The sequence below is a fragment of the Misgurnus anguillicaudatus genome, chromosome 19 (assembly GCF_027580225.2).
Source record: "Misgurnus anguillicaudatus chromosome 19, ASM2758022v2, whole genome shotgun sequence".
Lineage (NCBI taxonomy): Eukaryota > Metazoa > Chordata > Actinopteri > Cypriniformes > Cobitidae > Misgurnus > Misgurnus anguillicaudatus.
The window spans coordinates 53662097-53678143 of NC_073355.2; the positions used below are offsets into that span (position 1 = coordinate 53662097).

General features: G+C 38.9%; 1 protein-coding gene across 1 annotated transcript; it reads left to right on the forward strand.

Moving 5' to 3' along the window:
• The first annotated feature begins 1187 nt into the window (after positions 1 to 1187).
• On the forward strand, positions 1188 to 2173 carry LOC141351246 (uncharacterized). The gene is made up of 3 exons (XM_073857876.1): positions 1188 to 1292; positions 1370 to 1457; positions 1578 to 2173. Exons 1-3 carry the CDS (start codon positions 1210 to 1212, stop codon positions 2112 to 2114), a joined length of 708 nt encoding a protein of 235 aa, XP_073713977.1. The 5' UTR covers positions 1188 to 1209; the 3' UTR covers positions 2115 to 2173.
• The last annotated feature ends 13874 nt before the right edge of the window (positions 2174 to 16047 follow it).

The following is a 16047-nucleotide window of genomic DNA, read 5'->3' on the forward strand; positions in this document are numbered from 1 at the left end:
GTCACCCACGGCACAAACTCCTCTGGAAATCTCTGATCAGTCGTTTCGGCAGGATGCTTCCAGAGTCACGGTCACGGCACCATTGTAACAGTGTTGTATCTGCGTTGTGTGTAAATCAGGATGGACACCAATTCACGCTTGAAGACAGTATTTTATTCTGTTGATAACATATGAACAGTGTGATCAGATTCACAAATCACCCTTGTGTGTTCGCAGCCATTCTCTCTCGTGGCTGGCGTGAATCTAAAATTTATTAACATTTATATTAACACTTTTACAACACAATTGAGAAATATGTACCTGTTGATAACATATGAACAGTGTGATCAGATTCACAAATCACCCTTGTGTGTTCTAAAATAAAGTAAACAACTTTGATGTTACCACAAAGATGATGTATCATAAACACAATTCAGACATACATTTAAACACATAAATTTACATCCATAAGATGGTTATGCAATTATTCAGAACAATTCTTATCACAGAGCACTCACTCACCACAGCCATTCTCTGGCCCTGTCCCAAATGGCGCACTTCATGTGGACTTTCGGTCTCGTGGCCTTAAATTGCGCGTGCTTGCTTAGTCCACGAGTCCGTAGGGTGTCCCATCTGTCATTTTTGCGCTTCGAAGTGTGCTCATCAGCGCCTCCTTTGCACCCTTGATGCGGTCTTCAGCGAAGCCCGCACTGCAGCAGGCTTCGCGCACTTTGCCAACCCAGAAGTCCTTGCGAACGACCAATCATACGACGGATGGGAGGAGTTGACGCTGATGAGCAAGCAAGCATGTCAGAGCAGAAAATATTTAAGTGTAAGTAACATGTACAGTTTGTAACTGTAACGTAACACATCAATAACCCTATTTCATCGTTTGTACAATTGAGTGTTACACTGTATTAGAATGCACGCTGAATAATACGAGAGCATTACAGTTGTATAAAGATATACAAGCAATAAATGAGCATAAAATTAACATTTCAACGTGCCAAAAAATCGTACAAACACTCACACATTGTCATTGTTTAATTTGTAGGATTATAAGTTCAAATGTAACAGTGAAGGCTTTAAACTGTAATATGTGATGATGTGTGTGCTTAATGGTATGCTGGCATAAATCTCTTAAAATAGGAATTGTACAGAATGTAAAAATAATTTTTTGTTACATAAAGTGACAAGAAATGTTTCTATTCTACTCAAGGGACAGATGATATGACATTTCTGTTTATTCGGCTGCGTATGGAGAAGGATAAGGTGTTCACAGGGATGAGGAATTCATCTGCTCAAGGGTTTGAGTAAGTGTAGAATGTTCTCTTTGCTTTTGAAATTAAGATACTGAACTGCTTATATTCATCGATGTTCTGTCTGTTAGGGAGATCGTTAAGGACATGGGCCTGCAAGGGCGACTCACTCCACAGCAAGCTAAAAAAAAATGGGAAAACCTTAAAAGAAAATTCAAAGTATTTTAAATACACTCCATACAAATAGCATTCTATTATACATTTTACACCAAATAATCCAGTGCAGGCTGTAATTCATACAACTGTATATATGTTAATTTGTTTATAATACTGTTGTAGGATTTGTGCCTGCCCAAGACAGGATCTGGAACCGAAGAAGGGGAGGTGACTGCAGCATCATGGCCTTTTTTTGAGGCCATGCATGAAGCTATTGGCCAAAGACCAAGTGTAATGCCTGTGGCTACCTTTTCTTCTGGTCCCAGTGCACAGATTTCACCAGCAGTCATGTCAGGTCCCTCTGGTGCCGTAGCGGCCGATGATGTGCACCCTGCCTGTAGTCCTGCTGAAACAGAGGAGCAGGATGTTGCCAGACCAGGGCCATCAGGGGTGCATGACAGTGTAGCGTCCTCAACAGCAGAGGAAATTCCCAGGCCATCAAACAGGGCAAGTGGAGGGAAGGGGAAAAGCCCCAAAAAAAGAAAGAGGCAAAGTGATTTGAGTTCTCTGGAACTCATTAAGGAAATGGCAGAGAAACAAGCCCAGCATCAGATGGAGGCAGATGCAAAAGAGGAAGAGCGGTTTCAGAGGGCAGAGAGGCAGATGGATCAGATGCTTAGTGTTTTAACTAAACTGGTCGATCATGTTACAAAAACATAAGTTGAGCAACATGTATATCACACCTGTTTAACATTTTGCAGGAATTAATTTTGGTAGAGCCTCATGTTGCAAGTTATTTTTCATTCAGCTGTTCTACTGTTTATACTACTGTTTTGTGTTTATATTTTTACACGTGTATATAGTTAATAAATGTTCTTGATACTTCGAAATGGCTTTGTGTATACCTTACATAAGTATTTTATTAAGAAGTTGCTTTAAATTTTCACAATGAAGATAATACAAGATAATAACAATGTAAGTTTATAACACTTAGTAATACACCACTCACTATGAAAAGATATGTAGATGAAAAATAAACACTAAAGGGTACTGAATAAACAAATTTATTGAAAATTCTTACAATGTACAAAAAAATATAATCCACATACACTTTATTATTAAAGTTTTTGTATGTAACATAAGTACAAATTAATGTTTATACAGTTTACTTTGTTATGAAGAACAAAAGGATTTCACCAAACTGCACCTGAAGGTAACAAAATAAATAGAATAAATGTAGCACAAACAGTATCTGTTGATCAGTCAGTGTCACCTGCTAAAACAATGTTTTGTAGTTTCAGTACAGTGCAGTACAGTGAACAGTTTTTAAAGTCCAATACAAACTGAGGTAATACTTTTTTTCAGCAGCATTATCACTCCGGAGTAAACAAACCCAAAGACAAAACAGTACTTGTAAATTTACAAATAAGGTCAGGCAGTGTAATACTGAATTTGTTTAGTACTTTTTTTAAGTGCATAACATGAAATGCTCAAGTACAACACAAAATTAAGTTCATATACGTTAAGTCTTATAAATAAAACGAGCTAACAACAAAAGTACAGTACCTGGGCAGGAAGGAATTTCAAAATTCATTAACATCACAGTGTGTAATCATGTTCCATCAGTGGATGCTGCACACCAAGAGGAGCCGAAACCCGTGCTGCCAGTCTATCCCTGAACTGGACTGCAGACCTATCAACGGGGTCCGCTGCATCAGGTGGTGGTGGTGGGCAGGGGGGATCAGCATCCTGTGCATCGTCCGGCTCAAGCACATCACCATTCGTTAAACACACATTATGCAGGAATGCACATGCGATTACCACCTGCGTACAGAAGCCGACTTTTACCTCTAAAGCAGAGAACAATGTTCTCCTCCACCTTGCTTTCATCATCCCAAAAGCTCGCTCGATTACTATTCGGCCTCGTGAATGGCATCGATTGAACCTTTCCTCAACTGGTCCTTGCAAGGGCAGCTTATATGGCGTAACAACTCGAATTGGCCTATCAATACTTGGATACCCACCGTCACCTAGAAGAAAGTAACCAGCTGGGGGATATTCAGCATTGTAATAAAGTGGACTGTTCTTAAAAACACGAGTGTCATGAACAGATCCAGGGTAGCCCACAAAAATATTAAGAAATCGACCTGTTGAGTCACACACTGCCTGCATTTGGATGCTATAATACTGTTTGTAATTGAAGTATTCCTCTTTATTCCGGCCAGGTGGTTTAATTCTTATGTGGCATCCATCAATTGCTCCCACCGCGTTTTGGAACGCAGGATGCCGTGCCAGTTGCGCAAATCCAAGGCCAATGGTATGAAGTTGTTCTGGACGAGGATAACAAATAACCCAGCCTGCTGCCACTGCATTCTTTATTTCCCTGGCGATTTTATGCACAACTCTGCACACGGTTGATTTGGGAATAGAAAAGGTCCGCCCCGTGACTCTGTAAGACAGTGCGTGTGCAAGCCAGTAAAGAAAAATAAGGACTTCCAAGTGTTTTCCCCATCCATGGTCATGCGTGTTCATGTCCATAAGAATTTGAATTAGACTGCTGACTGACTTTCTGTTTAGACGAAAGTCTGGCCGCATATCTTTTTCGGCATCAAAATAAATTTGGAGCACGGGCATGGACCGATTTAACCTCGTATATCGAAACAGTCGGCTGACCTGTAAAGCAAAATAAATAAATAAATAAACAAATAAATAAATAAATAAATAAATAAATAAATACATAAATAAATAATTAATTAAATAAATAAATAATCAACTTAATGCACTCGTGACTTCTGACAAATTTAACGTAACCAATAATTATATTTCCTAGTCTACCTCTTGCTCTGAGTATGCCACCAGCATTTGAATAAATGAAAAAAACCACTCTCTTTTGCGACGTTGGAGCTGACGACGGCGATATGGCTGCATTGATAGCCATTTTGCAAGCACAAAAGTAAAAACAACTACAGGCAACATATTTCTCCCACCAGAATTGCAACGCCTATCCGAAACCACAACTATTTCCGGCGTGACGCTCAAGTCTGTCCCAAAATACGACTTCGGTGCGCCCTCTGGACTCGCATCAAGGGTCCCTAAAGTCTGCACTCTATGATGTCATCAAAGTGTGGACTCTGAGGAGGACCACAAGTCCGGAGTGTGCCATTTGGGACAGGGCATCTCTCGTGGCTGGCGTGAATCTAAATGACCCTACCGGAACCAGTTCATTATATGGGTGGAGTTTACAGCGCAATTAAAGGGGCCACACATTAAAATGTGTAGCAAGTGGAAACATCTTCATTTACCCTGTTACACTAGACCTCGGAAAATAATGCGCATGGTATTAAAAACGCGTCGTGCAATTTCATACTTAAGAGCATGAATCTTACCTTTCATAGAAATGAAACACTCGCTTCACGTCAGTGGAAAGTGGTCGCTTAAATATGACCAGGGGTTTCTTTCATAAGATTTGAACTGAGGCGGGTCTGCATTAGCGCGCGACTGTCTCGTCCGTCTCCATGGTTCTTTTTGCGCGTTCCCCCGGGCCCCGCCCATTTACATCCGTTGCGCGTCTTTATCACCTTGCTTTTTAAAATATTTTTTTTACTCAGTAACGGATATGATTTAAAATGTAGCGAAGTACAATACTTTAAATAAAACATACTTAAGTAAAAGTACAGATTTTAAAAACTACTCAAAAAAGTAAAAATACACAAAAAAACTACTCAATTACAGTAACGCGAGTAAATGTAATTCGTTACTTTCCACCTCTGAGACTGGATGTGAATATCTTGATGTATGGAAAAAAACAGAGAAATATAAACACATAACTACAATAAGCGGACATATACAAATTTAATATCTATGCAGAATGTTTTCATTAACTTTGTGGTTGCTTTGCCATGGATTATCATAGAAACATATATGATGGCTTGTTGGAAAGGTGGGGTTGTGCTGAATCCTGCAATACCAAATATGTAAATATAGCATGACCACTCAGAGTGTTCTGTCATTCAATGTATGAGGTGTCTAAAATGAAAGAAAATGGAACACTGACATAATTTAGTCCAAAGCCCATTATCATTGGTGAGAATAATGTTGAGAAATGCAAATATAAGATATATTGGTAACACTTTATTTTACGACCCGCAAAGTACCGCGTAATTAAACCGAATTTATAGCGTACTTATTTGTAACAACCGAGTACCTTTACAGTACGTACTTGTAGGTATAAGGAAACAATAAGTTAAGTTTGGGGTAATAAGGGGGTAAGAATATATGGGAAATTATTCTCTAAGTATTTCATAACTACAGGGTACCTATTGTAATATTACGTGGTATGTATGACTTACGTCTATGGTCTATGTGTAATATGTTTTTATTCATATATGCTACTTACCTGATGAAGTGTATTGTAAAGCCTACAGTTGATGTCTAAGCCACGTCGGCAAATAAAATATAACACACAATAAAAACAATAGCAACTTGTACCTCTTTGATCTGTATAGGAGTTACCAGGTAACTCTTATATTTGCGGGCTGTAAATTAAAGTGGGTCTTATTCCCCACTTGTTCTGTGTATTTACCGGGTAACTTTTTATATTTGCGGGCTGTAAACTAAAGTGGTGCTTTGTTCACCTCTTGTTATAAATGTTATAGGGTAAATACCATAAACATACAGAATAATGTTATTTTTATTTTAAAACAACTTATTTCAAAACATCTTTAAAACACTATAATTAAGCCAACACTTAATGTTTATTATCACATAACTTTTATTTCAAATAAAAAGTCATGACAATTATTCGTTGTTTTTGCGGCTGGCTTCCTCTGTTGGGGTTCTTGTCCACTCGGATGTTGAGTTGATGTCGTCTCACAAATGCTGTTCTGCATTACATATAAAACACATAAATTAAAGTCTTCAGTAAATGTTTCTTCACTGTGACTTGACAAAAAACTGAGTTTTCTGAGCTAGTTATAAACTTTAGGCTAATTTATGTGCTAGCTAGCTGCTACTGTTAAACTGTCTTGAAAAACATTGTTTGAAATGCGTGAGTCATGTATTAACAAAACAAGTCACCTTATCCAGCATGCGGATCCTGCTCACATCACTCGCAGCCATAATCCACAGGGTAGAAAGTTTTTAAAACCTCTTAAAGAAATATCACCTCAGGATCGCGTTCCAGCAAACCTCCTGCAGACGGCCGCGCGCTCTACACCTGCGCAGTAGCCTACGCATGTAGTCGTCTTTTTCTTTAGCGGGAGCTGATATCTGCTGTTGTTTCATTCTGGTTTTCCATTGCATAAATTATATTTGGCTAAAATACTTGTGTTTACAAATGTTGCAAAGTTTTATTCTACCAATGATAACACCTATTAAAAATAAACAAATAGCGTGCTGCTTTGTGGTCGTGTCATTTGAAATAAAAGTAAATAAATTGCAAAGGACCACTTCAAATATGTCCGCAAATGTAAGAGTTTCCCGGTAAATAGGGAATAAGTTGCTATTTTTATTGTACTTACCTTAAAAAAAAAAGATAACCACATTAAATCAGTTTGACTTTTGTTATTAAAAGCAAGTAATATAGGCTACTAAAATAAAAGTGATGTGCTGTTATATTTATTTGCCGATGTGGCTCCTAGACATTGACTGTATACAACATTCAGTAGTCAATATGAAAAATTCACAATAAATTAAATAAAGAAATAAAACATAATTTCCCCATAGACTTGACTAGTCATACATACCACGTAATATTACAATAGGTACCCTGTAGTTATAAAATACTTAGAGTATAAATCATTTATAATTCTTCATATTCTTACCCCCTTATTGCCCCAAACTTAAAATAATATTCCCTTATACCTACAAGTACGTACTGTAGAGGTACCCTGTTGTTACAAATAGGTACGCTGTAAATTCGGTTTTATTGCCCGGTACTTTGCGGGTCGTAAAATAAAGTGTTACCGATATATTTAATAATGAAACATTTCATATGGCACCTTTTACTATATGTGACCCGTCACGAAAAGCAGGGACACAAGTCGGCAGCACAAGTTCCGAGAAAATGAGAAACAAAGTTTTTTTTTCAAAATTTGTGATTTTCGTTTTATTGCAGAATCTGTTAGATGAGATCACGAAGAAGCCTCTCCATGTTTGAGATAGCAGTTTATGTATATTTAAAAGCGTACATTTTGCGGTTAAAATAGGCTTGTTCTTCTGGAGATTCTAGCGTGCAGCGGGGGGCGTCATTGTCTGTGTGTATATTTACATACTGTATAAGCTTGTGTTTTCGCCTCTGCCCCCAAAGGGAACAGCGTGACTACTAAAAAGGATAGTGCGCCCAAAAATGAAAATAATGTAATTATTGACTTACCCTTATGTCGTTCTAAACTCGGAAGACCTCCGTTCATCTTCGGAACAAAGTTTAAGATGTTTTAACGTTACATTTAGTCGAGCTTTCTGTCCCCTTCATTGAAATCCATGTACAGAAAGGTAATAAAAACATCATCAAAGTAGTCCATGTGACATCAGTGGGTCAGTAAGATTGTGTTGTAGCATCGAAAATACAGTTTGGTCCAAAAATAGCAGAATTACGACTTTATTCAGCATTGTCTTCTCTTCCGGCTCAAGCGTGAAGTCACGTGACTGTAGTGACGCGGCTGCCCTGTTCCTCAGATATGTTTGCTAAGTTTTTTTTCAAGCTTATAGCGTGCGTCTCCCCAGACTGTAAAGCTCGGGCGCACAAAACAAAAGAAAAATAAAAGAATCTGGGGCGGAACAAATAACAGTCAGCCACATCGTACGTCAGCCGCGTCACTGACTTTATGCGGCGCCGCAGTCGGATGACGTCAAAGTACCGCGAGAGCTCTTCAAGAAATCTGACGGAGTAGTTTAATTTCGAGTCGCTCTCACGGTACTTTGTCGTCATCTCTTTGTCAGTTCCTGCAGCGCAGCATTAGTCCAAACACACAGAAGTTACACAGAGATTGTTGAATTTGTTATATAATTGGCTACATGTTTTGTCGATCAATGTTTTCCATGATTGGCTGATGGAGGAACGAGCGAGCGATTGGTAACATCTCTAAAGGACGTCACGTTTTCGACGGCGCTGTTTGGATGATCTACTACCTATTTTTAATACAAACTTTGAAGGCGGGTTCATGTGTTTAACGGAGTGTAATCATATACCCTTACATGTTACGAAGTAAATAGTCCTCAGATTGTATATTATGTTGTATTACTAGACATTCATGCGAAATCTGATGTAAACAATAGACTATAACGTTCCATCTATATTTCACGGATTATACGCATTTGTGGACAAAATGGTCATTGGATAATCTGAAACAAACTGGATTCGACTTGTGATCAACACAAAGGTAAAAAGTCATGTTTATTTTTGCATGTTGTCATTTGGACTTCTGTCATACAATACTACATCTGATGCTAGAACATCTGTATCTCAATGTTCTAAGCAAGGTTTTTAATACGGTCAACCATGATATATTATTAAGCAAATTGGCACATTATAATCTTTCATTAAATACACAAAATTGGTTTAAATCTTACTTGAGTGGACGACATCAGTGTGTCCGAATGAACAATGCATTATCCCCATTAAAAAGATGTAGTATGGGGGTCCCGCAAGGGTCGATTTTAGGGCCGCTGCTTTTTTGTATATATATATATAAATGACCTTCCATTAGTATGTAATGATATTGATTTGGTGATGTATGCAGATAATACCGTGCTGTACACTCATGGGAAGAATGCTACAGAGGTTGCTTTAAAATTAACGAATGTAATGCATAAGGTTGTGGAATGGTTACATAGCTCATGTCTCCCTTTGAATATTGAAAAGACTGTAACCATGTTTTTTAAAAATAGATGTAAACTTGAAGAATGCCCTGAGGTCTTAGCAAATGGGCATATAATTAAAAATGTGGACCAATTTAAATATCTGGGTGTTATCCTGGACTCAACTCTTACTTTTAAAAAACATGTAAAAAATTGAGTAGTACACTTAAATTTAATCTTTTTAATTTCAGACATATAAGAAACTCTCTTACTATTGAGGCATCAACCACTTATTTAAATGCAATGATTGTTCCGCACTTTTTGTATTGTATCACAAGTTGGTCTCAAGCAAGTAAGACAGGATTGAGACCACTTGAAACATTATATAAAACAGCCCTTAAGATCCATGATAAAAAAACACGTCAATATCATCACTGTAAAATAATGACTAAATATAATATCTTAAGTTTTGAAAATGTAATAATGTATTCAAATGTTTGTCTACTTTTTAAAATAATTCATAATGGTGTCGCTCCTCCACTAAAAAAAAGTATTGCACTCAACTCAGAAAAGAAAAGAGCTACTCAATCAGCCACTAGAGGAGAGTGTGTAAACAGCACACTGCAATTAGGGGACATATGTGAGAGACAAACAAACATGTTGCGTTTCCCTTGGTCAGTGTATTGTTCTGTTATCCTTAAAACACAATTTATAGAACATTTACAAAATACATATCAAAGTATATATCAATCACATCTTCTTTGATAACTTACACTGTAGAATTTGACCAAAACACCAACAGTACATAAACAGTACGTATATGTATCTCATTTACAACCCACAGTTAATCCTTTATACAAACATGTGCATGACGATTCACATCAACTATTGCTTATTAATTGTACACCAGTCACTTAACACGTTAAATAATAATATGAGCACAAACTTAAAATAACTGCTAAATAAATGTTAAAACTGCATCATTATAACTTTAACATAAACACATTTAGAAATGGTAATTTAAACGACAACCTTGCGCTAAAGAGTCACATAGGGGGGCATTCACGTGCGCCACGCGTGACCTACTTTCCATCAAACACCCGTAAACATTACTTTAAAACCAATAAAGTGCATAAAATGAACTCATACTAATATCACAACAGTCACGGAAACATTACAATGATAAACAATAGATTTTGTAGAGTTTTACCTGCAATAAGGGGACATATGTGAGAGACAAAGGCTGCGTCCGAAAACTCTAAATTGCTGCCTTCTGAGGCAGCTTTCCAAGGCAGCAAGGCATCAAGGCATGTCCGAATTCAATGTTTGGTTTACTTCCTGTCTCCTATGCGTGGACGTACATTAAGAATGTGATTGGTCGAGTGCGGTCGAGTTCGAAAAAATAAAATGGCGGCCAAGGACGCGACTGGACCACCAATTTAGTGTAAATAAAGGTATATTTTCACTTTTTACACCTTTTAATTGCATTTCTAGCGAGAAATTAGTATTGTACTTTTCAAATATGTGATTAGTTATCACAAAGGCGCTCTCTGTTTAAATTTTAAACACGCTGCCTTAGAAGTGTGTCCGAAAGTCTTTCTCTGAGCTACCTTCATGCCTCCGAAGTCATTTCCTCATGAGGCTGCGAGGCAACGAGTCACTGCCTTGGGTTTTCGGACGCAGCAAAACAAACATGTTGCGTTTCCCTTGGTCAGTGTATTGTTCTGTTATACTAAAGGAACGGGTGCTTGACTCTAGTAGCCAGTCCACGCCCCTACTGGAATCCTCCAGTATTGCAGTCACTACACTCAACAGCTAAACATGGCATTACTCACAAAACACAGTAACAGTGTGACAATAATAATAATAATAACCAAAAAATAAAGCTGTATAAAAATAAAGGTGCAGTAGTTTATACCACTAATTTTAACCCATTACAAGTGCAATATTCCCAATCGTAGAACTTCTTTTGGTAAATCATCTTTTTCTTTTGTGGCTACAACTCAGTGGAATACTCTCCCCACACACCTTATTACTTGTACAAATCCATTCCTCTTCTCGGGTTTGATAAAAGCTTGGTTACTGTCACAACAAAACTGTACACACTTGTGATGTGTGTGTGTGATTGAAATTGGGCGAGGTAAGGATTTATTGCATATTTGTGTTTGGGTGGGATTCATTTTTGGAAGGGGGATACATTGAGAAAATGAAAGTATTCATTGTAAATTAAGAGTGATTGTGATGTAAATTTTAAATTTAAATGTTTTTTATTTATATGGAATTTTTTAGATTATTGTGTTATTGACCTGCCAAGGGACTACAGGCGGAAAATAGCACTTGTGCTACAACCTGGCACAAGGCATCTCTCCTTGTTTTTATACAAGGTTAATGTTAATTTTGTGCATTGTCCCTGCTTAAATAAAATGAAACTGAAAACGGCTTTACAGGGGGTATGGCTTAGCTTAATGAGATGTAAATGAGCCCTGTTGTCTCCCCCCGTTGGAAAGAAGAGTCCCTTTCGTCTCGATTTTCTCGGTTTGAGTATTTCTGAGTTCCTATATTCAAATGGCCACAACTTCTCCATATCTTATCAGATTTCCATGTGTTACACATCGTTGGAAAGCTTAGAAACTGCACAAACTGGCCCAGATCCGACTTGTGTCCCTACTTTCCATGACTGGTCACATATGGATACAAAGATTGAAATCGAAAGATTACACCTTACCATAACACAACAAGGAGACCAGGAGTCAGGATTGCAGTTTGACCTTAATGAGGCTTTTAATAAAACTATAACTTAACTTCACAATACAAATACAAATTAAATTACTATCTTAAATCAAACAAATGGCAATCTAACAAAACAATACTCAGAGGGGGGGATAATCCCTCTCTTCTCAGGCTGTTTATTTTCTAGCAGCAACCATTTGGAACATGAACTGCTTTTGGTAGCCATTCTGAGGTCAGCCCCCATGATGTTACAACTGCAACACACCACTCTCACTCATCCACATTGTCGTCAGTGACAAAGTGGGTCATATTTGGACAGTCTGGGAAAGGGCAAGAGCAAAACTCTGTGCAGGTCAAGCGTTGCAGTTTCCATCTTTACAGTAGAGGTGGGTGATGTCTCTAACTTCTTTAGGTGCTGGTGGCTTCTGGAACATCACAGGTTCAATACACCCATCTTCTCTGAGCCTCCACCCTCTACCAACTGGGTTCCAGAGAAGAGGTTTGGCCAGGTGGCTGTGATGCCACACTGCTGTTTGGTACAAGGCTCTCAGCACATGTTGCTGGAAGGCATCTTCTGTTGGAGGTAGATTTGCTGCTGACAAATCTGTAGTAGATGCTAGTGTGTACCTCAGCTCATCCAGGTTGGTGCAAAGATGCCCATCCACCTTTTTTCTTTGGCCATACAGGAGGAGGACTTACCTTCTTGCCACAGGTAAAGCCTCTTCCAGGCTACCAGAGAGTCCAAATTTGGTCATTTCCTGTAACTCAAAAAGATGGGCCTTCAGTCTTGTGAGGGCAGTGGCCTTCCCAATTCTGTACAAACTGCTTGTGGTGTCACAACCCGTGAGAGCGTGGCATGCAGGTAAACACTCACAAAGCACTGCTCCAAGCTTCTGAGCGATCAAACATACAGGGATGAGTCTTTCCTTAAGGCCATATCCAGAGTGCATACAAACTGCTGAGGATCCAAACATCCCTTTGCTAGAATAGTACAGAAACAAAACAAGTACATCTGTATCATCACATTTGACAATTAGACGAGAATGTGACTGTGCAAGGTGTATTGCATGTAACACAAGCCTCGTGTCAGCCTCCTCCTGGTCACTGTAAAGATCTTTCAAGCAGTCAATGCCTGACTTGCTAATCCTTTTAACCTCCTGACCATTTTCAAAGCCACCTGCCAAGATGACAGTGTTCCCTGAAGAAATTTTCGTTGGCCCAGTACTGGCGATGTAGGTGCTGACAAAGCTACATAAAGCAGCCTTGTTTCCGCTGATCCTGAGGTATTTTCTGTAGTTTGGAACATTTGTTTGTCCTGTGATGATATGTGTTCATCTGCTGGTGTGAATGGTGCCTTTTCTTTGTCTTTCAAGATCTTTGACTGAGTGTTGGTGGTCATATCTATCAAACACTATAACGACACAGCTGTTAACTTCCTTTCCCATTAAAGTTGCGATCTTTTTCCAGACACACTCACCCAGGTCATTGAACGTTTGAAAGGTGTAAGGGGAACAAATATGACCCCATCCATCCGTTTGGCCCAACGACGGAATCCAAACGAAGGGTTGTAGCGCGTTCGGTCTTTTCCGGCGCTTATAAAGACAAATTAACGTTATGCAACTTTACATCTGACTCCAAGGATATAAAACGTATTGTAATATGAATCAAATTGATATAAATATAGAATTTGGATAAACGTTTGATCATTCTATTTAACTCATTGTTATATTGACTCGTTCAAGTGGATCTCAGTTGTCGCTTAGAATCCTTGCATCAGCTGCTGCAGGTTCACGATCACAAACTCGACCATACAACTAATCAAGAGTTAAGAAGTTCGTCAGACCTTATAATACAAGGCAGTCGATTTGTCGATGCTTAACCCTGTAGTTAAAATTAAGTGGTTCGTCAGACCAAAGGCAGACGATACGACAAACTCAACCCTATTAAGAGTAAGTGGTTCGTCAGACCAAAATAGTAAAAGGCAGAAGATACGCCAAACTAAAGCCTCTTAAGAGTAAATGGTTCGTCAGACCAACATAGTAAAAGTCAGACGATAAGCCAAACTAAACCCTATTAAGAGTAAGTGGTTCGTCAGACCAAATAACCAAAACATAAAATGGCAGACAATACGCCTACTTAATCCTGGTCATAGATTTGCGGTAACAAAGGATACATCAATTTACTTGTAGTCAATAATTCAGAGTAAGGCAGAATAAATGCAAACGTATCAATTTATTAACCAGGTAGGAAAAACATAATTCAAAGCCAATTAATATATCCAATTCAAATACAAAACAATAAAACGAAAAACCATTGCATACCTGGTAAGGAGATAAAGATCTGGTTACAGATTCCTCAAAATAAAATAAAAAGAAACATGATGCTGTAGCAAAGATACAGCATCACGGGGGTGCATTTCTAGATATAGAAAGTCCCGCCTGAGTCTTCTACACATCTCCTTAAATAACCAGAGAACAAAGCATATAGGAGTTTGGTACTGATTGGTTGTTGTAAAATCAGGGGTATAGCCTAATATACTGTACATACAGTGGGTGATTGGTCAACATGTCTAAGTTAGGAGTTGTCTCCCAACATTAGGTTAAATTTACTTATTTATTGTCACAGATTAACATTGAATCCTGTTGTCATATTAACAAACCCAAATGTACCACTTGCATTAAAACACTTCATATAACACCAAACAAGACCAGTTTCAGACACTTTGTGTATACAGAATGTAGCATTCCATATACAGTTTGCTTGAGAACATGAGAAGAGGAGGATGAGAAAGTGTGGTAGGGTGTCCCACACCATGGGGTAACTGTCTTGGGGGGTAGATGTGAATTCTTTGAGAAAGGTTTCAGATGATAATTCAACAGGAATTAGGAAGCGATTCCCTGTGGATTCAGCCATTTGCTGCTGGCTTCAGGAAATACCTTCTGTCAGGGTTTGGCACCACCTTACAGCTCTTACAAATGCTGATTCATTGAGACTCTGTAGAAGAGCCATTCCATCAATGATATATGCTGATGGTTCTTTAACATTTGGCAGCTGCTGTGTCTCTTCAACAACAGCCTCAAGTTTCTTGGCCAGGTCAGCTTTTGTTGTCTTCCTCATGCTTCCATCATCATAAAACAAAGAGGGCGGGACAGCTACAAGTTCGTGAGACATCACAGTCTCCAAAGACACCTCTCTTTGCTTTGAGACAGCCAGTAATCTTCGAAAGAGCGCATCTGAGTCCATGTGAACCTTTCTAGATATGCTGACTCCAACTGATGTTTTCATGTCCTTGAAGGTTGCACACTGGTTTCTTTTCTCTGGCTCCCAGAAGCTCTTTGTTCTTTTTGATTCTGCCAGACGTTGTTCAATAAAGATGGCATTCTGCTTTGCACCATCTTGGAGGAAGCTTGAGAGGTCTTTTGCAACTTTCTCAGATGCAACCTGACCACTTGCAATGTTGATTAGTTCCTCAGGAATGCTATCAAGATCAAAGGGATTCTGCCTCTGCTCTACAGCTTCCATTATCTTCTGTATGTCTCTTTCGTCTCGGTCCATTCTGGATGCTCCATGCTCCTTGTGTGCTTTCGGGCTCTGATCATCAGTGTCACAAAGCTCTTTCATGGCATCCACATATGCAGTGGTCACATGTCTTGTCATCCACCATCTTGTGAGAGCTCCTTTTCGTAATGCGAAGCCAACAACTCCACCCTGACTCTTGCCTTCTTGATTAATGGTTTGCTCCAGTGCCTGATCTGTAGGCACACAGTTGAAGCTTCGATGCTTAGACCGGCGAACAACAAACCCACCTTGCTGCATGAATGTGTATGCTTCTGGTTGTTCATGTTCAAGTGCTCTCATTTCTGCAACATGGATTAGCATGTACTTGCCATAATTGGTCCTGCCAGCAGCCCTGAACCAAGGCATCACTTCACACATGCAATTTAGGTGAATTTGAAAGTCAGCTTCACGCTCCGAATGAAGAATCCTTAGCAATAGATCAGCCCCACTGAGGAACTTTAACCAGTATCCAAAGGTTGCAGAATGCTTAACTCCCTCATTTATGAACATCTGGATTCTCTTCTGGATCTCAGGAAGTTCAGTCTCCACTTCACTGATGAGCTGTTGA

Excerpts from the sequence above, each read along its gene's own strand:
- LOC141351246 (XM_073857876.1), top strand. The coding sequence starts at position 1,210 with ATGACATTTCTGTTTATTCGGCTGCGTATGGAGAAGGATAAGGTGTTC. Across the intron at positions 1,293-1,369 it reads TCATCTGCTCAAGGGTTTGA|GGAGATCGTTAAGGACATGG; the intron begins GTAAGTGTAGAA and ends TCTGTCTGTTAG. Across the intron at positions 1,458-1,577 it reads ACCTTAAAAGAAAATTCAAA|GATTTGTGCCTGCCCAAGAC; the intron begins GTATTTTAAATA and ends ATACTGTTGTAG.